General features: G+C 33.1%; 3 protein-coding genes across 3 annotated transcripts; 1 reads left to right on the top strand and 2 right to left on the bottom strand.

Annotated features, from left to right (window-relative positions):
* Window positions 1-10,103: 10,103 nt before the first annotated feature.
* LOC115961419 (inositol oxygenase 1-like) lies at window positions 10,104-11,660 on the bottom strand. The gene is made up of 8 exons (XM_031080405.1): window positions 11,617-11,660; window positions 11,409-11,487; window positions 11,230-11,308; window positions 10,932-11,136; window positions 10,670-10,729; window positions 10,529-10,581; window positions 10,315-10,437; window positions 10,104-10,184 (listed from the first exon to the last, which is right to left on the bottom strand). The coding sequence occupies exons 1-8, from the start codon at window positions 11,642-11,644 to the stop codon at window positions 10,104-10,106; spliced, it is 708 nt and encodes a 235-aa protein (XP_030936265.1). The 5' UTR covers window positions 11,645-11,660.
* Window positions 11,661-13,007: 1,347 nt separating this feature from the next.
* Window positions 13,008-19,293, bottom strand: LOC115961257 (lysine-specific demethylase JMJ706-like). The gene is made up of 10 exons (XM_031080263.1): window positions 19,215-19,293; window positions 16,905-17,243; window positions 16,428-16,584; window positions 15,907-16,126; window positions 15,667-15,720; window positions 15,489-15,568; window positions 15,117-15,394; window positions 14,651-15,037; window positions 14,099-14,307; window positions 13,008-13,712 (listed from the first exon to the last, which is right to left on the bottom strand). The coding sequence occupies exons 2-9, from the start codon at window positions 17,200-17,202 to the stop codon at window positions 14,135-14,137; spliced, it is 1,647 nt and encodes a 548-aa protein (XP_030936123.1). The 5' UTR covers window positions 17,203-17,243; window positions 19,215-19,293; the 3' UTR covers window positions 13,008-13,712; window positions 14,099-14,134.
* A 3,321-nt stretch (window positions 19,294-22,614) lies between these two features.
* LOC115958976 (probable calcium-binding protein CML18) lies at window positions 22,615-24,919 on the top strand. Its single transcript, XM_031077258.1, has 2 exons — window positions 22,615-23,279; window positions 24,475-24,919. Exon 1 carries the CDS (start codon window positions 22,786-22,788, stop codon window positions 23,275-23,277), a length of 492 nt encoding a protein of 163 aa, XP_030933118.1. The 5' UTR covers window positions 22,615-22,785; the 3' UTR covers window positions 23,278-23,279; window positions 24,475-24,919.
* The last annotated feature ends 2,212 nt before the right edge of the window (window positions 24,920-27,131 follow it).

The following is a 27,131-nucleotide window of genomic DNA, read 5'->3' as shown; positions in this document are numbered from 1 at the left end:
TCCGGCTGTCCAACGGAGGACCTTCTCTATTCTCTGCATGGATCGTTCCGGCGATCTTATTCATGAAGTCTTTCTCTTTTCCTCCCCCCACTAGATTCACTTACTTCTCCTTTTATACTAGCGTGCGTTCGATGTCCTTCGTCCACGTGTAGGGTCAGTCTTTACAAATACTGACATTGGTCCCATCAGTCTAATCCCGGAATTGTTGGGGATGACTTGATAAAGCTGCAGAGTACGGTTCTGTCAGGCATTGGGCCTTATCCAGAAGGGTATTTAGGGTAATCGCCCCAAGGTATTTTGGATTTCCTCCCGAATTTGTCCCTTTATTCTGGGGGGATTATGGGCCTGCCGAGGACTAGACTGTCCTCGGCTGCCTCCCAAAATTGGTCTGTGCTCTGCGTCATGGAGCTTGGGCTACAATTCTCCTCGGATTGGGCCCTCGGACTCTCTAAGGGTGAATGGGCCTGGTCCACGAATTGTTGGGCCCCACAATAATATATAACAATCAAAGTCATAAAATAAAAATAAAAATTAAAAAAAAAAAAAACTTAAAACACAAAACTAAATTCCATCAACCAAAATAGAGTTCTAAAGAATACAAAACTTTATCAAGCTAAAATAGAGATGCAAAAAAAAATAAAAATAAAAATCCACCAAAAAATTGAGGGAGAAAGAGTAGGAAATAACCACCTTTTTGTGAGAGAAAATTATGAAAAGAATGGAAGAGTGAATGACAAATTTATACTAAGAAAATGATAATAAAAAGAAACAAAATAAAGGAAGATAAAAGGAAAGAGGAAGAGTGATATCAAGGTAGAATGTTTGGAGAGATGAAAAAGATAAAGAGAAGGAGAAAGCGTAAATGTTATAAAAAAAAATGAGTACAATTTGATGAGCACAATAAAAAATTACATTTTTTATTTTTTAAAACAAAAAGAGAGAGAAAATATAAATAATTAAATAATAAGGAGGATGTGGTTGAATTTCAATATTGAGTAAAATAGAAGAGATGAAAAAAATAAGAAAAATAAAAAGATATAACAACAAACACTAAATTATCCAAATTATGGTATGTAATGGAATACTATTTTATTTTTATCTACTATCTTTAATTTTTTATAATTTAATCGGATAAAATTTAACAATCAAATAGCAAAATGATAATAATAATAATAACTTAAAACGCGAAACTAAATCGTATCAACCTAAATTAGAGTTCTTAAAAACACAAAAATTTATCAATCTAAAGCGGAGATGCAATAAAAAATAAAAATCCACCGAAACATTGAGAGAGAGAAAGAGAGAGAGAGAACCTTTTTTTGAGAGAAAACTATGTAAAGAATGGAAAAGAGTAACAAATTTATAGGAAGAGAGAAGGGATAAGAAGAGACAAATAAAGGAAGATGAAGGGAAAGATGAATAGCAATATTAAAGTAGAGGGTAGTGGGGAGATGAAAAGGTAAGGGAAGAAGAAACGTTGAAGAAAGTGTAAATATTTAAAAAATAAGTGAATGTAAAAAAAATTATAGGAAAATTGGAAATAAAAAAGAAATATATATAAATGTTAAAACCGACAAAAATGAATATGTAAAGTCAATAATCTATTTATATATATATATATATATATATATTTATTTGTAAAAAAATTGGAATAAATAATAAATAATAATTATGTGGCAAATGACATGGCAATGAGGTGGCACAACAGGAGCTCAGCAGCAATAAATACCACGCTTTAGCTTTTAGTAATATATAGATTCCCCCTTTACCAAAGTCACCTGTTTTTTTGTACCATGTTAAATCATACAGTAGAAACATGACTACTATAGCAAGAGCAAAGCTCAGATAGATGTTACAAAATTCAAGGCGAATTATCTCCCTCCTGACAAGATAAAAGTATAAGAAAAGAGGAAAAATAGGTAAAAACTATAAAATAAAGTCACATCCCTAATTGAAAAGGTGAGCACTTGGTTGGTAATTTTGTTCAAATTTAAAGCATTTTGCTTCAAAACTAAGAAAGACGTAATATGTCAAAGACAGCATTTTGATATACAGCATTTTGCTTCAAAACTATGAAGACGGAAACATGTCAAAGACAACAGTAATATACAACATTCTTCTCAGAATTTGATTGATTGTCCAAAATTTTGAGCCTTTCTAACCACTATTGAGTACTACAAAACTTATGCCTTCCTAACTACTCTTGAGCAATGCAAAATTTGTGCCTTGAGACTTCTAAACTACCATGTATACCTTGCAGATATCTATGAATATATCCATTTAATAAAAAAGGAAGAATGATAAGGAAAGCTGAGAGCCACTTGAATCTGATTATGCCAGGACCTCAATTGAACTATTCTCTTTTCTTTGTCAGAAAGTCAATAATTGCTAAAAATTTCTTCTGTGCATTCTTTCTTGTTAGAAATTCAAGGTAATGAAGGGATTAAGATCCTCTAGAGTTATTAGGAATTCCATATTGGATTTATCCTAAGAACTCTAGAGGATCCTAATCTAGTAATGAAGTTGGTGTCTTAGTGATGTCAAACTCTAGAAGACAATCCAGAGGCACTAGTGAATTATGTTTTGGTCAGCTCAGCTCACTCTTCTAACCCTCTTGCAATCCCTAGATAGTGAAGGCCCTCTCATTCTACGACTCTTGAACCTTCTCTTGTTAGATTTTCCCCCATTGAGCTTGCCAATTTCCATTTCTTTCATTTTCATGGTCGATGCCTCTTCCATAGAGCTTACATTTCTGTTGTTGGAATTCCTTCCTTCATGTTGATGATTGTTCTGTTTTTCATTTCCAGAACATAGTTGAATTAGACACAGTAAATTAGAAAAAAAGGGGACTATAATTTAAGAACAATCTAGCATTGTAAATGGGTTTCCATCTAATTTTGACAGCCATCATTTCTAAGAAATTGAAAGAACGAAATTTTATTGACTCTTAAACTTGATCCTATTAGTTTTAGTGATAGCTCCAATGGTTTGATAGTCCCATTTAAAATGGACTTATGCCTTATATTTTTAAAATACAGTTTTGGGCATTCTAATACCCTGAGCCTTCTTGCATTTGTTTACTGTCCCCAGAAAACACATAAATTTGACACAGCATGGCAAATGTATAACTATTCAGGAGTAATTAAGATAATTTAAAGCATTTATTCAAATCTCACTTCGCAAAATGGAGTGGATCCATCCTTAATGCGAGACTATTTACTTGATTTCAGGAACATGTCATGTCCAAATTTGGTTTCTTTTTGAAGCTCCAGCAAAATTTCTTCTTCTTGCTCAAATTTTTGAGCTGCATCTTCCATTGCTGATATGTCCTCCCTCAAGAAAATGGTACATTTTTCCCCACACGAACAATTAAGCAAATCAATATCTGTGTCACAAGATTAGGATTAGTAAAACCAATGTCATAATAGATTAATCAGGTGTCTAAACACCATATCGACACAAAAGTATTTATATTAAATTAACATGAAATTTAGATATTTTAATTTTAACGTGTAGAAAATGAAAACCGTAGATGATTTAAACACAGTTGAAACTAACTAAACTGATTCCAAGCCTTATTGTTACTTAACTGCAGTAGAAAACAAAGTACTTGATTTGAACATAGTTAAAAACTAAATGTATCTGCTTTTAGGTATGGTAACAAAAGATGACATTCATAGGAATGTACATTTTCAATGAAATTAAGACCTCTACCAATATTCTCATACCATGAAAAAGGCAGATAGGATCAGAGTAGCAGCAGGTGCACATGATATATGCCAAGTAATAGTCACGCTTGCAGTGGCCACATACTTGAGTTTCTTGAGCATGTGAGGAAGTAGAGGAAACTTTTCAGCGCTGCAGAGGCTGCTTATGCAGTCCTATGAGGCGAACAAAAGGAACTTTAACAGAACGTTGAGAGGTTAAATCTGCGGATAAAGTATCAGAATTTTCATTTTTTAAAGAGTTGATCAGAAACATTGCTTCATTGCAGAGAAGTTCCTCATATGGTATTAATGGAATCTTTCTAAGAAGAGCATAACGTTGACTAGCCAGAGCCCCCAATGGAAACCAATCACCAGTTGCAAAATTTACTGCCTCACCACAGTTAAAGCCTAAAATTGAACAGAAAAGTAAATGAGTGCAAGATGATAAAGAAGAAATAAGTATAGTTTATGAGAGAGAGAGAGATACCATGGCTAAATCCAGCATGATATGCTCTGGGGAAGGTTACAACAAACTCCCCTGGCATCTGCACTGCCTTGTACACAGGTACATTATGTTGTAGCAGGATACTTGGAGGAAACATGGTGGTTTTTTCCTGTAGAAGTTCAAAAGCACCATCTTCCCCATTAGCTGATAAGGAATTAAGTAACATCATACAGAAAAATCACTTAAACTTACGCAGTGAAAAAGCAGATGCAGTAGTTAGTACTTTCACTGCACTCACCAGAAAATGAGAGAAGTTAAAGAATCAAGCAACATTGTTGATATTTGATACCTTCAATATGTTCTGAAACTGGTTACTCATATCAAGACATCAGAACTAATTAGAAAACTAATTTCTACTATGTTGGTGATCAAGTGCACAGGAGAAACCGTATCAGATAATTTCTAACTATACATATTTTTGATGTGATGTTCTGCAGAATTGGTAAGATAAACTACATTTTAAGATGCATTCCAACCTAAAATATTTATAACAAATGCTCTTGGAAGGTTGAATCTCGACCTTAAGAATATGTGTGATCACGGAAACATGCATATGTAGCAAAAATGTTATTGCATTAATATTCTGAAAGGTACAACTGATATAAAGATTTCTGTCTATCATCATCTTGCTGCACACATAGGTCAGGAGCATATCAACCCAACTGACTGAGGAGGATAGAAAGAATTTGAACTGGCTTAATCCTTAAAAGTTAATATAATAATATATTCAATTTTGCTTCTTTTATGGGCACATTTGATTTATGGCGAAAATGCACTTCTGGTTCCTACATTTTGTGTCAATTCCATTTTGGTCTCAAAATTGATTTTGTTACTAATGTCATCCCTAAAAATAGAAAATCGTTTTTAAAATGGTCCTTGCCGTTAGCCAACCAACGGAAAAATCCTACGTGTTAGACAGAATGCCTTGCTTGCTAACATGGCACCGAGTGGCCATTAAAATATTATAAAAATAAATTTATTTGACATTTTAAAATGCCATGTCAGCATTTAAATTAATAAAAAAAAGCTAGATCAAAGTATTTAAACTAAATTAAAAAACAAACCTTAAATCTAGTTTTATTATCATTATTATTACTTTTTTTTTATTGCCATTATTTTTTCGTAAGAACATAAAAACTTGTTCTTCATGTTCTTCCCAAATCCCAAAACAAGAGCAAACCTAGAATCAAACTTCATGTTCTTACAATCAATATACCCAGCAAAATTCATGATCTCACAATCAAACCCACCACCACCATCGATTAAGAGCAAGTAAAACCCAACCAAACAAACCCAGAACAAGAGCAACCAAGCAACCTTCACGTTCTCACAATCAAGCCCACCACCAACATCGATTAAGAGTAGGGGTGACAATTTTTATCCATATCCATAAACCCACCCATTAACCACCTAATTTAGATAAATCTTAACCCAATCCATTTGAATATTTGGGTTAAATGGGTAAAGACCCATTAAGTTATTTAATTATATGGGTCTTAATGGATAAACCCATTAATACCCACTAAAACCTATCTAAAATTTAAATAAACAACATAAATCTAAATTTCTAAAAAATGACCAAAATACCCCTAAAACCTAAAAAATGACCAAAATAATCCCAAAACCCAAAAAATTACCAAAATACCCCTAAAACCCAAAAAATGACTAAAATACCTTCGAAACCTAAAAAATGACCAAAATAACCTAAAAATTATCAAAATACCCCTAAAACTAGAAAATGACCAAAATACCCCAAAAATCCAGAAAATGACCAAAATACCCTTGAAACTTAAAAATGATCTAAAACTTAAAAATGACCGAAATTCCCCCAAAACCTAGAAAATGACCAAAATACCGCCAAAACCCAAAGAATGACCAAAATACCCCAAAAACCCCAAAAAGTGACCAAAATACTCCTGAAACCTAAAAAATGACCAAGATACCCTCAAAACCCAAAAAATGACCAAAATACCATCAAAACTCAAAAAATGACCAAATACCCCCAAAATCTAAAAATTACCAAAATACCTCCAAAACCCAAAAAATGATCAAAATACCCTCAAAACCTAAAAATGAACAAAATACCCCAAAAACCCAAAAACTGACCAAAATACCCCCAAAACCCACAAAATGACCAAAATACCTCCAAAATCTCTAAAATGAGCAAAATACCCCCCAAAACCTCTAAAATGTCCAAAATATCCCCAAAACCCAAAAATTATCAAAATACCCTCAAAACCCAAAAAATGACAAAAATACTCCTTAAACCTAGAAAATGACCGAAATACCCCCTAAACCTTAAAAATGACCGAAATACCTCTGAAACCTTAAAATTACCAAAAATAACCCCGAAACCTAAAAAATGACCAAAATACTTCCGAACTCTATAAAATGACTCAAATACCCCCGAAACCTGAAAAAATTACCAAATTACCTTGTAACCTAAAAAATGACTGAAACACCTCTGAAACCCATAGAATTACCAAAATACCCCATAAACTTAAAAAATGACCGAAATACCCTGAAACCAAAAAAAAATGACTATAATACCCCCCTCAAAACCTAAAAACTAACCAAAACACGCCCCCAAAACCTAATAAAATGAGCAAAATACTCGCAAAACCTAATAAAATGATCAAAATACCCTTGAAACCTAAAAATGACCAAAATACACCCTAAACCCAAAAATTTACCAAAATACCCCTAAAACCTAAAAAATTACCAAAATACCATGAAACCTAAAAAATAATCGAAATATCCCTAGACCTAAAAAAAGACTAAAATAACCCCGAAACCTAAAAAAATGACCAAAATACCACCAAAACCCAAAAAAAGACCGAAATACCAAAATATGAGTAAGAAATTATGCATGGTTTCCGTGATCACCTTAAGAATATGAGTAAGAAATACCACCAAAATTACCAAAATACACATTTTGCTACATATGCATGGTTTCTGTGATCACACATATTCTTAAGGTTGTGATTCAACCTTCCAAGAGCATTTGTTATAAATATTTTAGGTTGAAATGCATCTTAAAATGTAGTTTATCTTACAAATTCTACAGAACATCACATAAAAAATATGTATAGTTAGAAATTATCTGATACGGTTTCTCCTCTGCACTTGATCACCAACATAGTAGAAATTAGTTTTCTATTAATTCTGATGTCTTGATATGAGTAACCAGTTTTAGAACATATTGAAGGTATCAAATATCAACAATGTTGCTTGATTCTTTAACTTCTCTCATTTTCTGGTGAGTGCAGTGAAAGTACTACCTACTGCATCTGCTTTTTCACTGGGTAAGTTTAAGTGATTTTTCTGTATGATGTTACCTAATTCCTTAACTTGTCCCATTTTCTAGTAGGTTGAGAATCACAAGCACCTCTTCTTTTGTAAATAAAAGATGGGATAGGGCTTAGGGTTATGAATTCTATCCATATGACCATAGAATGCCACTTTAGGCCAAGGATTGTTTGAAACCACTCTTCAATAGGCTCTTTAGCAATTTGCACTGATGCCTTGGTGAAATGGGGTATTTAGCTATTTAGCTAGCTTACCTCCGTTTGATTTTTCTGGCTTGTACTCTTTTCAGAACTGTTAGCTTAGTCCCCTTTCCAATAAGCTCATATTTAACAACCAAAAAGACTACTAGGAAAGCCTTCGGCAAGAATATTTAATGAAATCAAATGAAGCATGATATCAAAACTAGCCTTAGCCCAATCACTAACCATTTTCTAACAGACAAAATTTGGCTACAAAATTGATTGCAGCTGAAGACTACCATCTAACTCAATATATTTTTATTGGAGGTGAATTTTGAAAAATCCACCATTAGATTATATTTTCTTCTTATATACTCCATACTTACAAGATTTCTAGGAAATTGAAGATTAATAGGTATGTCATCAATAAAGTGTTTAAATTGTATGATTTTGCAATATAAAATTATGCATAAAATGTAAGCTTATGGATCATATAGTAAATAATATCTTATTGACACATAATTTGATATGTATATTAAGAGTATAAAAAACATGCAATCTAATGGTTAGATTTTCAAAATATATAGTAATGTTTATTTTATTGAGTAAGGTTGCCAATTTTGTAGCTAAACTTTGTCCTTTTCTAACTCTGCATAAGATCCCAACCAGCTCTTGCCTAGTTTAGCTAGTGCCAACACAAGATATATGCCCCCAATTACACATACTTAAGGACAACACACAAGAAGAAGATGGCCCAACCACTGGCCTTGGGAATAGATCCTAATAACAGTTGGGTTTTAAGGCCTAATCTATTAATGTTCTTAATTTATTTGATTTACTATATGAAAGGAAAAAGTTTAGCTTTAAAATTAGTTGTAGCCTAAAACTATAATCTTACTTAAAAAAATAAATGTTACTACATGTTTTGAAAATTTAACCGTTTAATTGTATGTTCGCTATAATTTTAATACACATTTTAAATTTTGTGTCAATCGAATATTTTTTACTATATGATTTATAAGCTTATATTTTATGCATATTTTAAACTACAAAAACTTGCAATTTAAACAATTTATTGATAACATAGCTATTGATCTTTAATTTTCTATAAATTTTGCAAGCATGAAGGATATAAGAAGAAGATATAATCTAATGGTGGATTTGTCAAAATTCACCTCAAATAAAAAGATATGGAGTAAGATTGTAGTTTTAGGCTTCAACTAATTTTGTAACTAAACTTTGTCCTTTTTTTAAATCTTATTTTATTTCTTACTTGTTTTAGGGATTTAATTCATCTTCATACTTGATTAGTAGAATTTTCATTGGTTAGAATTGTTTCCTTTTCTTGTTAGGATAATAAGTTTGGAACTCTATTTAAAGAACCTGGAGTTTAGTATTGTATACAGTTAGATTCAGCAATCAAATTGATTGTGGGAGTTTTTCCTTCAATAGCTTGGTGTTGATTTCTAAGGGTGTTTTTTTCTTTTTTTCTTTTTTGGTGGCGGGGGTGGGGGGTGTGTTTCTTGTTCACGCCACAACATTAGCCTTATTTGATTAGGCCCCAAGGCCTTAAAGACATCCCACACATGGCCTCCTGGCCATCAATATATAAGAAGTAAGAACCAAGCCTAATAATGATGAACACGCCACATCATTATGATGTGTTTTATTTACTGATATTAATTAATATTTTACAAATTTCTTAGTACTGATTACAGAAATTTGTAGTGCATATATAAATAAAATTAACATTGCCAATTGAAAGCAATCACAACTAAAAGTATGGCAAGCAGCCTAAAGCCAGATCCTTTCCCTTAGTGCAGTATGCCTTCCAACCTCAAGGATTACCATCTTAGCTTTTCTGGGAAGTACTGCAAGAAGAAAGAAAGAAAAAAAAATCCAATTTTAGTAAAGAAAAAAAAAGTGTTTAAAATTACCGAAGCACAGAATTTTGCACTGGTACACACCTTTTTTATTAGGGATTCATAGTATGGTTTAACTTTTTCAACGTCAATATGAACGTTGCTCTTACTGTAGAGATCATATTTGCTGTTATTTTGTACAATACAATAAAATTAGTTTAGTTGTCACAATCAGCTGAAAAAAATTGAATAATTGGTGGGGAAAAGCACTGATGCTCACAATCAGCTCAATGAGAAATGAATAGTTGTTGGGGAAGAACACGAGTAAGAAAGAAAAAAATGTACAAATTAAACAGCAAAATGGAAGCTTACTTGAATGTTAGAACCCACTTCAGATTCTCTCTGTCCTCCTCATTCATTAGGTATTTATATGCTCCTTCCGTATGCATAGCTGCGAGATGGACAGAGAAAACTCATTTTATTGTATAAAAACAATTTGAGAATATTAACTATTTTTCAAATTTACAGGAAAAGATAAAGATTAATACTTACGGTAAAATGAGTGATATCGGATGGTAAATAATGCAGCTGATGGTAGAGTAGTTCCATTTGCCTTGGCCACCTAAGGATTTGGAAACAACGTTATTAGTATTATGATTTTTATTTTGGAATAACATATTGTGGAAATTTCAATATGAAAATCTTATTAAAGATTTTTCATTAAAAATTCATTGAAGGTTCAGAGGATATACCATGTACATGTAATCGTCATGACCCCATGACATCAGCACATTTTCCAGTCCACATCCTTCAGAGTAGACTCCAAGTTTAGTGTTGTAGGCAGGATTGTTGTAATCTGGATTTTCCTTGAAATACTGCAATGCAAAAGATTCGAAGAAATTTCTTTCAATTGACTGACTATATATAATCATGTCAAACATAATTAACTAATGTTTTTGAGAAGACCTTGTGATAAACAATCGATTCGTCAAAGGCACAACCAACAGGATGCGTATCTCCTGCGATATCAGAATTCATCATCAGATTGAAATGACTCAAAACAAGAGAAATATATTAACATTTATTTGGTCTAAGAACATTTCTTACCTACAAGAGCCCATTGGGGAAGTGATCCAAATTTAGAATGGTAAAGAACCTTTCCAACATCTGAAATCCATGCAAGAATCAATTATCAAGTTGTTTTATGTAAACTTGAATATATAGGGCCAAGTGGGTGCAGTGATTATCTGATATTATGAATAAGAGCATAGAGCCACTAAGTTAAACATATACAATTACACATTCAAAGAACTTATATTTCGCATGTTAGCCTTAGAACAGAAACTAGGAGTGTGCATAGGGTATTTACCATGAATAAGGGCAGTCAAGTGCATCCAATCTTCATTAGGATAATCTTTTCTTATGGCTTCTGCCGACTGCAGCAAATGCTGAATCTGAGGTTCCTCCAGGTCAGGGTCACTTTCATCCACAAAACTGTCAAGGAGTTCAATGGCTTCCCATATGGACATCTCTGCTTTGTTCAATTTTGCATACTCTTCCCTTGTCCTCTTTACCTACATTTGCATTGAAAGTTTCATATATCAAATTGAATCTATGAAGTCCTAAAGTTTAATATTTAAACATTAACTTATTGAAAGTGTACTTACAAAATCATATGTTTGGTTAATATGATTCAACCGATAGGTATTCTCCACAATGCTTAGCCTCACAGTTGATTCATAATCCCTACCACACATTTCGACACAATTCATTGAATGAGAAACTACACCATTTATGAAAAACACCTGATCTTATAAACAAAGATTGTGGAAGAAAATGTCAAAACCTGAATGATTGGCCAAAGGCATTGGATTCTGGCACAACAAATCCATCTGATGCATCTTTTGGTATTGCATTCTCTGACACTTATATTTTCAAACAAAAGAACACAAAAGTTAGACTCCAATTGAACTAAGCTTATAGACTTATAATAAAATAAAAATTATTGACATTCATGGACAAAAGGAAGAAGGAAACAATAATCAAAGCAGTACCAGGTGCCTGGTTCTCAACGGCAATCATCTTGTTCCCACTTAAAAACTCAAAAGAAGGCAAACAAAGAAAAGACAAATACCTTTGAAAGGCCCCGGTCAGATTTATAGGTAAATAATAAGTCCTCAACTGAAAATAGACCAGGCTTGGACTCCTCAACTGCAAATTTTCATTATCCTAGAGCTAATTTTTTCAAACAAACTTTACCTTAAAATAACTTGTTTCTGTAAGAGTATTGAATGGTCAATCATTATCTTCATTTTAGCCATGTGACCAAATTCCTAATGCTTTGGTTGTTTCGTTGCCAAAAACACGCATTGAGTCAGCTTTGTGATAATCACATCCTATTTTGAGTAATGCAAAAAACTATTCTAAGATATGGATGACAAGACAATCCAGTCATGGCCAACTCCCTACTGATGTCTTTGGCTAGGGGTGTCATGGTTTGGAGCAGACCAAAGAGAAATCAAAGAGACAAAGAGTGAGAGAACAATGGGTAGAGAGAGGGATTAAATTGATGTTGTGATGTTGGTGACTAAGAGAATTTGATGTTGGGTTGGGTAACTTGGGTTTGTGGGGTTGGGATTGGGGTGTGGTGCCAAGGATTGTGAAAAAAAATTTTAAAACTAAGAATTGAGAAATTTTAAAATTTCAGTTTAAATAAAATTTGTATTTTCAGTTTAAATTAAAATTAAGAAGTTAAAGGTTTTTTTTTTATTAGATTTAAAGTTTGTTTTTTAATTTATTTTTTAATTAATTTTAAAGTCTCTGATCTGGCCTTTTTTTTAAAAAAAAAATTTAAATGCTGATATGGCATTTAAAAATGTCAAATAATTTTTTTAATAATATTTTAATGGTCACTTCAGCGCCATATCGCCAAGCAGGGCATTCTGTTAGACACGTATGATTTTTCCGTTGGTGGCTATTGGCAAGGACTATTTTAAAAACAATTTTCTTTTTTTAGGGATGACATTAGTAACGAAATCAATTTAGGGATCAAAATGGGAATTGACCCAAAATGTAAGAATCAAAAGTGCATTTTCGTCTTGATTTTTATTCGTCTATTCCCCCTTTACCAAAGTCACCTGTTTTTTTGTACCATGTTAAATCATACAGTAGAAACATGACTACTATAGCAAGAGCAAAGCTCAGATAGATGTTACAAAATTCAAGGCGTATTATCTCCCTCTTGACAAAATAAAAGTATAAGAAAGGTGGAAAAATAGGTAAAAACTGTAAAATAATGTCACATCCCTAATTGAAAAGGTGAGCACTTGGTTGGTAATTTTGTTCAAATTTAAAGCATTTTGCTTCAAAACTAAGAAAGAGGTAATATGTCAAAGACAGCATATTGATATACAGCATTTTGCTTCAAAACTATGAAGACGGAAACATATGTCAAAGACAACAGTAATATACAACTTCTTCTCAGAATTTGATTGATTGTGCAAAATTTTGAGCCTTTCTAACCACTATTGAGTACTACAAAACTTAAGCATTCCTAACTACTCTTGAGCAATGCAAAATTTGTGCCTTGAGCCTTCTAAACTACCATGTATACCTTGCAGATATCAATGGATATAACCATTTAATAAAAAAGGAAGAATGATAAGGAAAGCTGAGAGCCACTTGAATCTGATTATGCCAGGACCTCAATTGAACTATTCTCTTTTCTTTGTTAGAAAGTCAGTAATTGCTAAAAATTTCTTCTGTGCATTCTTTCTTGTTAGAAAGTCAAGGTAATGAAGGGATTAAGATCCTCTAGAGTTATTAGGAATTCCATATTGGAGTTATCCTAAGAACTCTAGAGGATCCTAATCTAGTAATGAAGTTGGTGTCTTAGTGATGTCAAACTCTAGAAGACAATCCAGAGGCACTAGTGAATTATATTTTGGTTAGCTCAGCTCACTCTTCTAACCCTCTTGCAATCCCTAGATAGTGAAGGCCCTCTCATTCTATGACTCTTAAACCTTCTCTTGTTAGATTTTCCCCCATTGAGCTTGCCAATTTCCATTTCTTTCATTTTCATGGTCGATGCCTCTTCCATAGAGCTTACATTTCTGTTGTTGGAATTCCTTCCTTCATGTTGATGATTGCTCTGTTTTTCATTTCCAGAACATAGTTGAGTTAGACACAGTAAATTAGAAAAAAAGGGGACTATAATTTAAGAACAATCTAGCATTGTAAATGGGTTTCCATCTAATTTTGACAGCCATCATTTCTAAGAAATTGAAAGAAAGAAATTTTATTGACTCTTAAACTTGATCCTATTAGTTTTAGTGATAGCTCCAATGGTTTGACAGTCCCATTTAAAATGGACTTATGCCTTATATTTTTAAAATACAGTTTTGGGCATTCTAATACCCTGAGCCTTCTTGCATTTGTTTACTGTCCCCAGAAAACACATAAATTTGACACAGCATGGCAAATGTATAACTATTCAGGAGTAATTAAGATAATTTAAAGCATTTATTCAAATCTCACTTCGCAAAATGGAGTGGATCCATCCTTAATGCGAGACTATTTACTTGATTTCAGGAACATGTCATGTCCAAATTTGGTTTCTTTTTGAAGCTCCAGCAAAATTTCTTCTTCTTGCTCAAATTTTTGAGCTGCATCTTCCATTGCTGATATGTCCTCCCTCAAGAAAATGGTACATTTTTCCCCACACGAACAATTAAGCAAATCAATATCTGTGTCACAAGATTAGGATTAGTAAAACCAATGTCATAATAGATTAATCAGGTGTCTAAACACCATATCGAAACAAAAGTATTTATATTAAATTAACATGAAATTTAGATATTTTAATTTTAACGTGTAGAAAATGAAAACCGTAGATGATTTAAACACAGTTGAAACTAACTAAACTGATTCCAAGCCTTATTGTTACTTAACTGCAGTAGAAAACAAAGTACTTGATTTGAACACAGTTAAAAACTAAATGGATCTGCTTTTAGGTATGGTAAAAAAAGATGACATTCATAGGAATGTACATTTTCAATGAAATTAAGACCTCTACCAATATTCTCATACCATGAAAAAGGCAGATAGGATCAGAGTAGCAGCAGGTGCACATGATATATGCCAAGTAACAGTCACGCTTGCAGTGGCCACATACTTGAGTTTCTTGAGCATGTGAAGAAGTAGAGGACACTTTTAAGTGCTGCAGAGCCTGCTTATGCAGTCCTATGAGGCGAACAAAAGGAACTTTAACAGAACGTTGAGAGGTCAAATCTGCAGATAAAGTACCAGAATTTTCTTTTTTTAAAGAGTTGATCAGAAACATTGCTTCATTGCAGAGAAGTTCCTCATATGGTATTAATGGAGTCTTTCTAAGAAGAGCATAACGTTGACTAGCCAGAGCCCCCAATGGAAACCAATCACCAGTTGCAAAATTTACTGCCTCACCACAGTTAAAGCCTAAAATTGAACAGAAAAGTAAAGGAGTGTAAGATGATAAAGAAGAAATAAGTATAGTTTATGAGAGAGAGAGAGATACCATGGCTAAATCCAGCATGATATGCTCTGGGGAAGGTTACAACAAACTCCCCTGGCATCTGCACTGCCTTGTACACAGGTACATTATGTTGTAGCAGGATACTTGGAGGAAACATGGTGGTTTTTTCCTGTAGAAGTTCAAAAGCACCATCTTCCCCATTAGCTGATAAGATATCTTGAGAATACACGTTATCGTGGACTACCCTCTCAAACTGCAGAGCTGCATCACTAGGAATGCCATACCAAGTTTTGGGAGCACCAGAGTGATGATAATTAATGCTGAAAAGGAAAATTTTGAAGGACATCAATCTATGAACACGCAGCTCTTAAAACTTAAGACAATCACTAAAACAACCAATAAAATAAGATTTACCTGTATAGATAGTGATCTTCCACATGCCACGCAAACATACCAAATAACATTCCGATGTAAAGCATTGGGTCCGTTATTCCCTGAATTTGAACTCAACAAAGTTTAAAAAAAAAAAAAAAGCTGTAGCATATATGGACAAAAGCATTGATTATGTTGCTTTTAGCCAATGGTCACATACCGGTATAACTCTTTCAACTAAACGCAAAATGGAATTGGGAAGTCGTGATAAATGCTGCAATCAAAGAAACAAGTATTGTATATGATTTATAAAATGGAGGATGGACTGAGAGACAAAAAGGTCACAGATCTGCTGATAACAGATTAAAGTTAACCAGCCTCAAATTGATGAACATTTTGAAACAGTAGGCATAATTTAAAATTTGATGACACATATATTAAGGATGAGAGAGAGGGAAACCTTCAAGTTCCATTTGCTTTTACCAAGCTGATCATTAGGATCACATGAAAAGGCACTGCCATCAACATTGACTCCATACTCAACTGTTCCTTTCTGTCCATTGACCATTTCATGCCAGAACACCTTTTCCATGTATGCAGGAGGATTACATGAAGAATTAGATAATCGACGAGCAGACACCTTTCTTGCCTTTCTCTCAAAGTCATTGTAGGTATATTTCCTGAGAAAGGAGAAAAAAACATCATAATGCTTGGAGACAATGAATATGTACCATACAACATCTATGGCATAATATAGTTAGCATTATATCACATAGTTACCATACGGTATATCTATGGGTACATAGTGCTTGGGCACAAAGAATATGTACCATACAATATCTACGGCATAATATAGTTAGCACATGGTTTCCAGAAGCCCAAAAAGATTTAAAAGGTGACACAAAAGTCTTTCCAATTTGCTAGCCAGACAGTACTTATTTCATTTAGCAAGACAAAGAGTATGTATCATGTAAAAATTACCTTCCACTTCTAAAGAATGAGGCCTTCTCATTCATGTTCCATTTGGCAAGACGAAGAGGTTGAATATTAGTTTCAAACTTGAAATTTCTAATTTCTTTCTTTAGTACCACGCTGGCTGGAACAGAAGCAAGTATTGGAGAAACAATCTTGCAGATTCCTGAAATTTGATAATTAAACAAATTGGTTCAGATACGTTTAAAGAATTTTCATAGAGAAATGAGCACAAAAGGTAAATATGCTTGACCAGAACACATAAGATAGCTTTTAACTGTCAATAAGAAAATGTGAGCACATTAGTGGGTTGAATTAGCATCTGCATAAACCACGAAAGTAACATGGAGATAAAACGAATTAACAAATGAACTCACCGAAAGGCCATCATAAATACAATAGGCTCTCTCTCTCTCTCTCTCTCTCTCTCTCTCTATATATATATATATATATAATACAAAGGTATGTCTTTTAATTATTACATACCATATTTGGAAGCTTCCGGCGCAATTTTTTGCAGATAAATTAAAGGGTCCTTAAACCCCATCTTTGATGGATGGTATACGGGACACTCTGAAATTTTCTCTGTCCATTCAAGATCTCTAAAATCAAACTTCTTCACTTTGCACTTTGAAGAGACACCTTTTGCAGTGGACTGAGAAAATGAACTCTTAGCAGCAGCAACTTTCATTCCAACTGATGTGAGAGCTTTTGTGGCCTTCACTGGACTTGGTTTTTTCATGTTAGTGGGATAGATAACTTCCGGGATGATGCTGGATTCCATCCAGGCGAGTCTGTGTATTTTTTCCGAGGAAAACTTTACACCTGCCAAGAAAATGTCAATACACATTATACGGCATTCTCACTAAAGAAAACTCAGACAATGTATATCTGAAAGACTAAAACACAAATTCAGAAGTTGTGTCAACTGAACTTGAAATGAGTTAAATTTATTTATTTATTTTACTTCAGCCCTCCAACAACCTCAGATACAAAATGGATTGATTGTGGAGGCTGTCAAAGTGAACTGTGAATTTATAGAACTTTCAGAACTAATATGATTTGCATCAAAATGGTAATATATAAATGCTGTTTGCATGCAGGAAATTCAGGACTTCAGATAGCATGTTCGCTGCCATTACCAAAATTATCCCCCGCCACATTCACAGAGAGATTCATTTTTTTTCATTAAGATTATGCATAATACAACATAGCATATTCCTGCCATTAACCAATGGTTTCCCAGATTAATTGTGAAAGGTACAATTGTAATTTCTTTTGTCTTTTTGTGTGTCACTAGTAGAAGGAAACTACCTTTGTGATATAAAATTAATTGGCTATACCGGTTCTGACCCTGAGCAGACGAAGATTTACTTGAATATTTACATGGGCCAATGCAAACAATTACTAATATTTTAAGCCAACAATCTACCATGAAAAAGAAAATTGCCAGATGGGGCTCGGCACCATGACGTAATCAGCATTTTGTAAATAAAGTTTTGGTAACATAGAATAGAATGTACAGCAGTAAAACCATCTTCATCAGAATATTTCCTCTTTGGTAACTCATGTCATTAACACAAGCCGTGTCCCATAATAAATGACGTTCAATCATGGCATTCTAAATTAACTCAAGCAGATTTTTTTTTTGGCAGTTAATAATCTATTTCCTAAGTGCTTATGAAGTAGGATCATGCAAAAGTCTACTCTATAAATTCATATATAGGCTACTACTATACAGGAGATCTCTAAAAGAAAGCAATAAAATTTCTAATTATATTATTTAGCTCTAACTACATTGGAAAAAGGGGTTATAGGTTTCTTCTTAAATTTAACATATATATAGCAATCAAAATGGATAACAATATCATTCAATTAAAATGATACTACCCTGCATGTGAAGGTCAATAGTAACCCATAACAAGAATTGAATTAGTTATTGTACAAACCCTACTGAGAATGTTTGGTTTAAAGAGAGGAAAGCAAGAAAGTAAAGAGAACCACAGCAGTGTTTATCAAGTTACTAATTAAAACAACCACATAAAGGCCTGAGCATATCTTTATAAATACAATTGACTTCAAAGTATTCTTCTGATTCAATATTACTAAAAAGTTCAAAGCCATATCTTCCTAATAATGCAGTTATAGCGGAAGACATTCTTCAATTAATATAGATGAAATTTCGAACTTTTAGTGAAACTCAAGTTATTCAAACTGAAAAACATGACATTGACCCTTAAAGATTTAACAGAATATTTCAATATTCACTTAAGTTTGGAATTGATCCAAAACCATGCTTCACACTTGACAGAAAATTAAAGAAAAATACATATTCCAATATTTGATCAAGGAGAGAAAAATAAATCAGAACCAAACAATTTTGACCAACTGAAAAATTATTTCACAAATTCAAAACTTTATCCTACATAAAACACTAATAGGCATGCTTTCCAAATAACAAATAGCAAAAAAAAAAAAAAAAAGTCTTGGAAACCCATTGTGCAGTTTGTTCAAAAGGAGAAAAAAAAAACTAAGAGGAAAAGAAGTCTTTAATTTTCTTTTCATTCTAATAGTAGGGTTAATTTTCTTCTTTAAATCCTCTTAAACCCAAACCAAGAAACAAAAAAGAAGGAACAAACAAAAAGTATGTTATACTGATTTATACATTCTTTTCTTTCTTACAAGTTTGCATTACTGATTTGTTTTCTTTCTCATATTTTTCCTTGGGTTTCTTGGCAACCAAACAAGCATTAAGGTAATGACAGAAAAAAGGGTATGTAGAGAAGAGCACTATACCATTGAAACAAGAGGTTTTCCGAGGAAAACAGTAGGGAAAAGAATTTCTGGGAAATTTGAAAGAAACAGAATTCTCAAAGAGAAAATCTCTCAAAAGAGTTCACAATTCAATAGGTGCAATTGGTATTTATACTTTTAACTTCACCGGCAACCGTTGGTAGTTAACGAGTCCCTAAGATGTATTACTTTCATTCCTCTATGACTGTGTGAGAAAGTTTTATACGTGCCACGTCATTTAAAAAGACTTCGGTGGGACACGTGGAGTGATCTTAGATGGGGACTCTTAGCGATTTGTGTAAAACGCGAAATAGCTAATTATTAATAAGTAGCCGTTATTTTTACTTTGCCAAACCCTGTTCGGATTAGTGAATTTTAGGTATTATTAGTCGGCTCAAATTCAATCCAATTTGGTGCCGGAAAGAATTCCAATTGTTTCTAGTAATATATATTTTTTTAAAATTTAAAAAAAAAAATTCCAATTAGCTACACAAATACTAATTTATTATTATTTTTTTTATAAAAAAAAAAAAAATAGAATTCTATAGAAATCTTAATTTAGCTTTACTTGAAGTACCTAAAATCTTATTTCATCCATTTTTCGTGAATGGATTGGATTTTATTATAAAAAAAGTAATCCTATTATTGCCATAAAAAAGTAATCATATTATTTAATTATAAATGATTTCAATAAAGCAAATTAAGGATATAAAGATAAAGATAAAGATAAATTGAGAAATTTAAAATTCAGGTTAAAATTCAATTAAATCACTCAAAACTCAATCTAAATCAAGCTTTCATGATTGATGCAACCAAGAAGTTTTTGGCTTTGTCTACCCAAAACCACTATCGCTCAGCCTTAGGATAGAGTGCCATCATCAGATTCAAGCCAAATATGCTAAAGAAATTGGGATTTTTTCTTATTCATGAAACATATCTATCCCTGAAACATTGTTTTGCGCTTTTGTGGTTTAACATTTGTCCTTAAGTATAATTTCTTAGATACTTTATTTTAAGTTCCTCAATTAAATTCAATCATATGGTTATATTGACCAATACATCAAAAGAGTGTTATCTTTTCCAAGGATAATTAAATTTAACCATTTAATCCATTGATCAATGAAACTAAGATACAATACCTAAGTAAATGTACCTAATCTTTGTCATATCCAACATAAAATGCATAATAGTATATACATATTTGAAGTAGATGAAGAAAACATTAGGGACAAGAGGAAAACAAACAAAAAAAAAGGAGGAACAATAATTTGCTATGTCATTGTGTGCGGTTTGGAATTTTACCTTCTCTCATAAGGGAAACTGAATATTTAGCAGTGTTAAATGAACTCTGCCATGTTGTAGAGGACGGATTCCTCTTCAGATCCTAACATGAAGATGGCACAGACCTCTGCCTTTTTTGCAAGCCATCCTGCTAAATTTAGTTGCAAAGTGAGGGAGTTGAGGCTTTGTGGTATCTGCTAGCACATAGCTATGACTTGCCTCATGTTTTTTGCCAATTCTGCTGTTGCCAATTGCACACACTTCACCATCTTTTCCGGCACTAAATAATACTGCAGAGAATCAAATAAACAGAACTAGTTTAGTACAAGAAACTCATTATCTTACCATTCAACAGCTCATTACTTCCACTCCACCCCTTTGACATTTTGCCATTTTATCATTTGTGGATGATTTAAAAGAAGGGAAAAAACTAGTACACGCACCCTATCACACAATTTTACACAAGCTAGAAATGCATTGAAATCGTGACTCCAAGAAAGAAACACTATTATAACACTAGCAGTAATGAGCTAGTGATATTATTATAAAGAAAAATGTAGGAAGCCTAATAGCAAACACATCAGACGAGCAATATGTACTGCTCCAATCCCTCCAACTTCCAAATGAACAACATGGTTCACCTTTTCCCTTTGCATTTGAATAGAAATTACCATAACCTTTGCAGCTAATGTAAAAGTTCCATTGTCACCATTATCAGTCTTCATTATTCAATTACCCAACTGTTTCTAGGGGTCCTGTTGCAACTATTGTGACAAAAGTTCTGGTATCTTGACTTAGGTTTTGTCATTCCCAACTCCCTACCTTAAAAATTTCATATAAATTTCGCAAGTGTCTTAAGAGTAAGGTATAACATTATGGAATGGGTAGTGAGATTAAGTTTTATATTAGGATAAAAAGTAGCAAAAAATGGGATCTACTGAAGCCTAGCTAGGGGTGAACAAGTTATGTGAATAGGCTTCGTGAGGCTCCACTCAGTCTTATTAGTCAAGCATTTATCAAGTAGGTTGTCTGTTTCCTTAGCAATTCCAATCACCTAGTCACAAACCAAATCAAATAATCAATCAATATTATATTTTTCCTCTAATGTTTACTACTAATATTTTAAACTCCAAATCAAATCCACCAATGACTCATAGTAACAAATCTATTTCATTTCCATGATTTGAAACTTAACCTTCTCTTACCCTAAAGAATTTTGTTACCCACAATCTCTGCCAATTCTTAGGGTGATAGCTATTACTATTAACTCCAATCGCGCAAGTGTTATAAACACAGTTTGTTACTAGTACAAAAAGGCAATAGCATCTTAAATTCACTATAACCAACCAACCCACCAAAAAAAATTAAAGATAGTGTTTTATGAACTAAACAAACAGAAAAGTACTATAAATAACTCAAAAAACAAAAAAGGCATAACAAACAGACCATGTCAAAGATACCCACCTCCATTGTAAGTTGTAACAATCTTGGTGTACCTAAAAACACACTCAATTAGTCAAATTATGATTTTTCATATTAAACAAACCAAAGGTCGGTGCAGTTTAAGCAATATGCTCATCCCGCGCACTTTAGCAAATGGAATAATAATAATAATAAAAAGAAAAACAGAGCAACCCATGTTAGTTAATTAAAAAACAAAAAAAACAAAAACAAAAACAAAACTGACCGTTGACATTGTCTGTTTTAATGTTTATTTTATATGTTTTTTGGCCGGGGATTAGCGTTACGGTTTCAATCAATAAGATCTTGCACGTATTTTCAAGATCCGCAAATTCAGCTAAAAAGAATGAATTCTTTGAATCATAATAATATATAAATGTATTTCCAAATTCGGTCATAAAGTTTTTGATTGAATACTGAATGAGTGAAACAAAATTTGAAATTGGAAGGACCAAAGTGAAATTCAGAGAAATATCCTATCTGGGTTGACGGATTTATCAAGTATTAGTGGCAGTACAATAAGTTTCCTTTTCTGTTCTGTTTGGATCAGAGGAAAATTCTGATCGAAAGTGTGAAAAAAAAACTTGAAATCTGGAGTATCAGAGTGAAATTGAGATCATTTCTGCGTCTGGGTTTTAGTTTTTGAAGTTATGTAGAAAGAGATTGGCATTTAGATCAATCAGTGAAAAGCTTTTGGTCCCGTTTTGTTTGAAGAAACGGAGTGACTTGTGGAAAAATTTCAGGGGATTCTAAAAAAATTGAGCTTCTCGGGAAAGTTTGAGCTGAAAGACAATTGAAAGGTGTGGAATTTCAGAGTGAAAATCAATCCAAGATGAGTGGGAAAGAGGGGGTGAAGCTTGAAGATGATCAGGTCGCTGAATTACAAGACATTTTTCGATCATTTGATTGTAATAAGGATGGGAGTTTGACACAACTTGAGCTCGGATCACTGATCCGATCACTAGACCTCAATCCTAGCCCGGAGCAGCTGGAGGCATTGATTCAAAAGGCGGATAAGAACAGCAATGGATTGATTGAGTTTTCGGAATTTTTGGAGCTTGTGGAGCCGGATCTTTTACCTGCCAAAAGTCCCTATACAGAGGAGCAGTTGAAACAGATATTTAAGATGTTTGATAGGGATGGAAATGGATATATCACGGCGGCGGAGTTGGCACATTCGATGGCAAAGTTGGGGCATGCGCTTACTGTGGAGGAGTTGACTGGGATGATCAAGGAGGCGGATACAGATGGCGATGGATGTATCAATTTTCAAGAGTTTGCTAAGGCAATTACTTCTGCTGCATTTGATAATTCTTTGGGTTGAAGGTATTGGAATTGTGGTGTTAGTCTTTGTTCTGCCTTTTCCCTTTGATTTTTCATATGTTTGGATGCTGCGGAATTGATGGAAATATAATTGAAAGGTAGAAATTTTGAATCTTGTGGCCAAGTTTAGTGATGCTGTTTGATGTTTTTGGGTTCTAAGCATTGGCAAATTTAAAGGTTTAATTTTGTTTTGTATTCTTTTCATACATTTGCTCTGCTTCTAAACAGGACATCTTTGTGTTGTTTATCATGTTCTATGTGGTCCATAGTTTAAAGCCATCTGTTGCCTTTAAATGAAGATGGTTTTGGTGGAGAGTGATTGTGAGTGCAGTTGCTTTGGATTGATGCTTGTATGACTGATTTTTCTAATAATTGATGTTAATTTAGTAATGAGTATTTTCTGGTCTATTAGAGATAGCTTGGTGCACATTATAAAGTTCATATTCCATTTCTATCAATAAATAACAATGCTGATTATTTATAAATTCAGGAAACTCTAAGTAATGAAATTATCTTCCTAAAATTATGTTGTTTAATTGTTTTCTTATTCAAGTGCACAAAACTTCAGCGGATCAGGGAACATCTGAGCTGTCTTGTAACTAGGAAAACATATGTGGAAACTAGACAAGCCCTAAACTGAAAAGGAATGATTATAGTTCAAGGAGGGAGGTACCAATGTAGGTAGATTATCAGCTTCCAAGATTATCTGAACCAATTACCTTGGCTGCTCTTACAATTAATGAGCTTGAAAATGTAGGACTTCTTTGGATTTGTTTCTCTAGTAGTTGTTTTATTGATATTCTTATTATTATTTTTTATTTTTTTGGATCCCTATGGCTGTCATCTGGTTGCTTCAAATTTGCATGTTGGTTTAAGTAATCTTTTTGTTCTTTTTTCTTTTTGGGTGAGAGAGTGAGAGAGAGAGCAACAACAACAACAACCATGCCTTAGTACCAGAAGTTTTGGGGTCGGCTACATATCCTAAATAGATTAGTTAGGATGTTGTTGTAGAGAGAGTGAGGAGTAAGAAAATATATGACACTTTGAGCTTACATCGATATTTTTTCTTGTTGGGAAACATGAATCTTGGTTTTGGACTTCATTAGAAATTTAGAATAGCAAGACATGCCTTCTACACTAACTCTAAATTAAAGTCATGGCACTTAGATATCTGATACTGTTTTCATACTCTCTGCAGGGAATAGGCATGCCCTGAGCTAACAGGAGTGATCAAGGAGGTCCACACGGACCACACCAATGGAGGCAATTATGGATTGTGCAATTTGATTTTACAAAATGCATGTGTTTGTGGTTGAGGCTGTGACTTTACATGTATGTGTTTGTGCTCACATATCAAGTGTAGTTCACTGGGGTTCTATTAGATATATCTCTATATGTCGACAACAGAGGAACTTGTAGAAATTGGGAATTTTTCTGTGGCTGCTGGGAGCTGATTTAGGTTGAGTCACACGCTCCTCTTCTCCTCTTTCTCTATACACGAGTATATAGAGGTTTACAAGATTGTGATTAGCATGTCTTTTTTTGAAGATAAGGAAGAACCTCACTTCTCTTTCCATTTTCTTTTTTGTGTCAAATTGTAACAATCATACATACGTACATATGTGCATGTTGCAGTGTATATGATTCTGTGGACTTTTAATTTTAGAATTAAATTTCAGCTAAAAATTGCAAGTTTCTCAACATATATAGGTATCTGTTATCTATAATTCCATTATTTCCTCTTTTGGATTACGTAATTAACTTAGAGTATTAAGTGGTTCTTATCAGTTATTAGGCTCTATCAATTAAAATTAATTTTAATGAATTAAAACACTACTCTTCTTGGTATGGATTGTATGATGTTTTTGCAGTGGTTTCAAATTAAACCCTAAAGTCTAAAATTTTCAATTAAACCCAATATCCTTTTTAAAATGTTTCAATTCATCCCCTTAATAAGTCACTATTATTTTTATGGTTTTATTTTGATATTTATCCTAGCATTACTAAGTAGCTCATGAACTACTACTTACTCTCTATCCTCATTCCTTTTCAACTTTCTCATCTTTTACAATCTTTGTTTGTAAATTTTGTTGTCAAATATAAAAACTGGTTTGAGTATGGAAAAAAAATGTAGTTGTGATTTTATTTTGACACTTTTTACCAGGTTTTAGTTTTTTTTTTTTTTTTTTTTTTTTTTTTTGCACTATATATCCATGTTTAAGGAATGATAAGGGATTAGTCTTGCTACAATTTCTGTTGTGTGAGTGCAACTCATTTTATGTGGAAATCTATGTACTGTGAACTTCCAAAGTCAATTTGCTCTCTATTTTGGAACTTAAGACAGGGATAAAATGAAATAATTTCTATGGTAGGTTTAAAGTGGGTTTATTCTGTACGGTTTTTGTTTCAACCAAAGTTAAATTCTAATTTCGGTGTTGTTTGTTTGCCCCTTGAAGCTTGGATGGGAGAAAAATCTAAATTGGGATTAATTCATTGGATAAAAAGATTAAACCAATTATATGTTATATTGTTCGTGGTTGATGTGTGCTCTATAATTTGGTCAACACTTCTTAGCCTAATATACTAAGAATGAAAAAACCACCCCAAAAAAAAAAAAAAAATTATGATGATGATGATTTTTACTCTCACTACAGACTTTTGTTGTTGAGGAAGTAAATTGAAGCATCCTAATCATACCTTCTTTACTTTATCTTTATGCACTGGTTATCTTAGTAGTTTATAATTTAGACTTAGCTTTTACAAGATTAGCAGCTTGTTGTAAGTTTGGGTTCTTCTTTCTGTGAGGTGGGCAGTGAATTGCTAAAGGGTGAGTAAAATCTACTTTATAATATCCTACTACTCTATAATTATATATCAAAATTACTGTTGTGGTGGGTAGTTGTTTTGGAGTAAGCAGATGGCTTGCATGGTGATATAAGGTGGTTTACTTTTCATTATTGGGAGTGTTGATTGTTATTTCTTCGAAATGTGTTCTTAGTTGGCTATAGATTGAATTTTTATTTTGTGCTTGTTTTATGTCTTTCATGGAAAATACGATTTGTAAAAGTGGCCAAAAGGCCATTTGGCAATAATTGAGAAGCAAGAGATACATACTTGTGGTTCCAAAAGCTATGCCCAAACGGTGGATCTCTTGTAAGAATTAAAATTTATATATTAGTAACATGCCAAAAAATAATCAAACTTAAATTATTTTGCGTTTTAAAGTAGAAGTAAATGTGTTTCAACACCGTCGCTCTATTTTTCTAAATGTAATGACATTGTTGTTGGAAAAAAATAATGGAAAGCCAGTAGACATGACAAATAATAAGTGATTTTTTTTTTCCTTTTTTTGTTGTGCTGGACTAATAAGTAAATAATAAGATGCGCATTGTTGGGTTCTAAGACTTTAGGTTTAAATGTATTAGAATTTCATTTTGTAATATTGGCAAACCATGATCAAAATGTTTAGTCTTGTTTTGAGACTTGCTCAAAGTATGTTTATGTGTAAAGTTGGAATTGAATGTACTACAAGATTTACTATGTAAATCTGCCTGGCTCGATCAATCGAGAATTAGACTCGATCAATCGAAGCTCGTGCAGATTGTTTTTCTACAGAATTTTCCAACTCAGCCCAAGTCTGTTTGACGTGTAGAGTTTTATGTTTTGCCTTAAGTATAAAATGAAAAACCCTAGCCACGTTTTATAGTTGTTGTTTATGCTGTGTATGTGAATCTTTTGTGAGATCTAGAGGTGTTTGCCTTCACATATACTTAGAGTTATCAAGAATCAAGATTATGTCAAGAACTTGATAATCAATTCGGTTGTTGCATAAAGAGTTTAAAGATACACAAGCGG

This window comes from Quercus lobata, chromosome 9 (genome assembly GCF_001633185.2).
Source record: "Quercus lobata isolate SW786 chromosome 9, ValleyOak3.0 Primary Assembly, whole genome shotgun sequence".
Lineage (NCBI taxonomy): Eukaryota > Viridiplantae > Streptophyta > Magnoliopsida > Fagales > Fagaceae > Quercus > Quercus lobata.
This window is presented reverse-complemented; position numbering and strand designations above follow the sequence as displayed.

Coding starts and splice junctions, on each gene's coding strand:
- LOC115961419 (XM_031080405.1), bottom strand. CDS start 11,644: ATGATTGCCGTTGAGAACCAGGCACCTG. Junction 10,730..10,931: donor CTTGACTGCCCTTATTCATG/GTAAATACCCTA, acceptor CATGGATTTCAG/ATGTTGGAAAGGTTCTTTAC. Junction 10,185..10,314: donor ATGACGATTACATGTACATG/GTATATCCTCTG, acceptor CCAAATCCTTAG/GTGGCCAAGGCAAATGGAAC.
- LOC115961257 (XM_031080263.1), bottom strand. CDS start 17,202: ATGGAATCCAGCATCATCCCGGAAGTTATCTATCCCACTAACATGAAA. Junction 15,721..15,906: donor AAAGCAAATGGAACTTGAAG/GTTTCCCTCTCT, acceptor CTTTGATTGCAG/CATTTATCACGACTTCCCAA. Junction 15,569..15,666: donor TAGTTGAAAGAGTTATACCG/GTATGTGACCAT, acceptor GTTCAAATTCAG/GGAATAACGGACCCAATGCT.
- LOC115958976 (XM_031077258.1), top strand. CDS start 22,786: ATGAGTGGGAAAGAGGGGGTGAAGCTTGAAGATGATCAGGTCGCTGAA.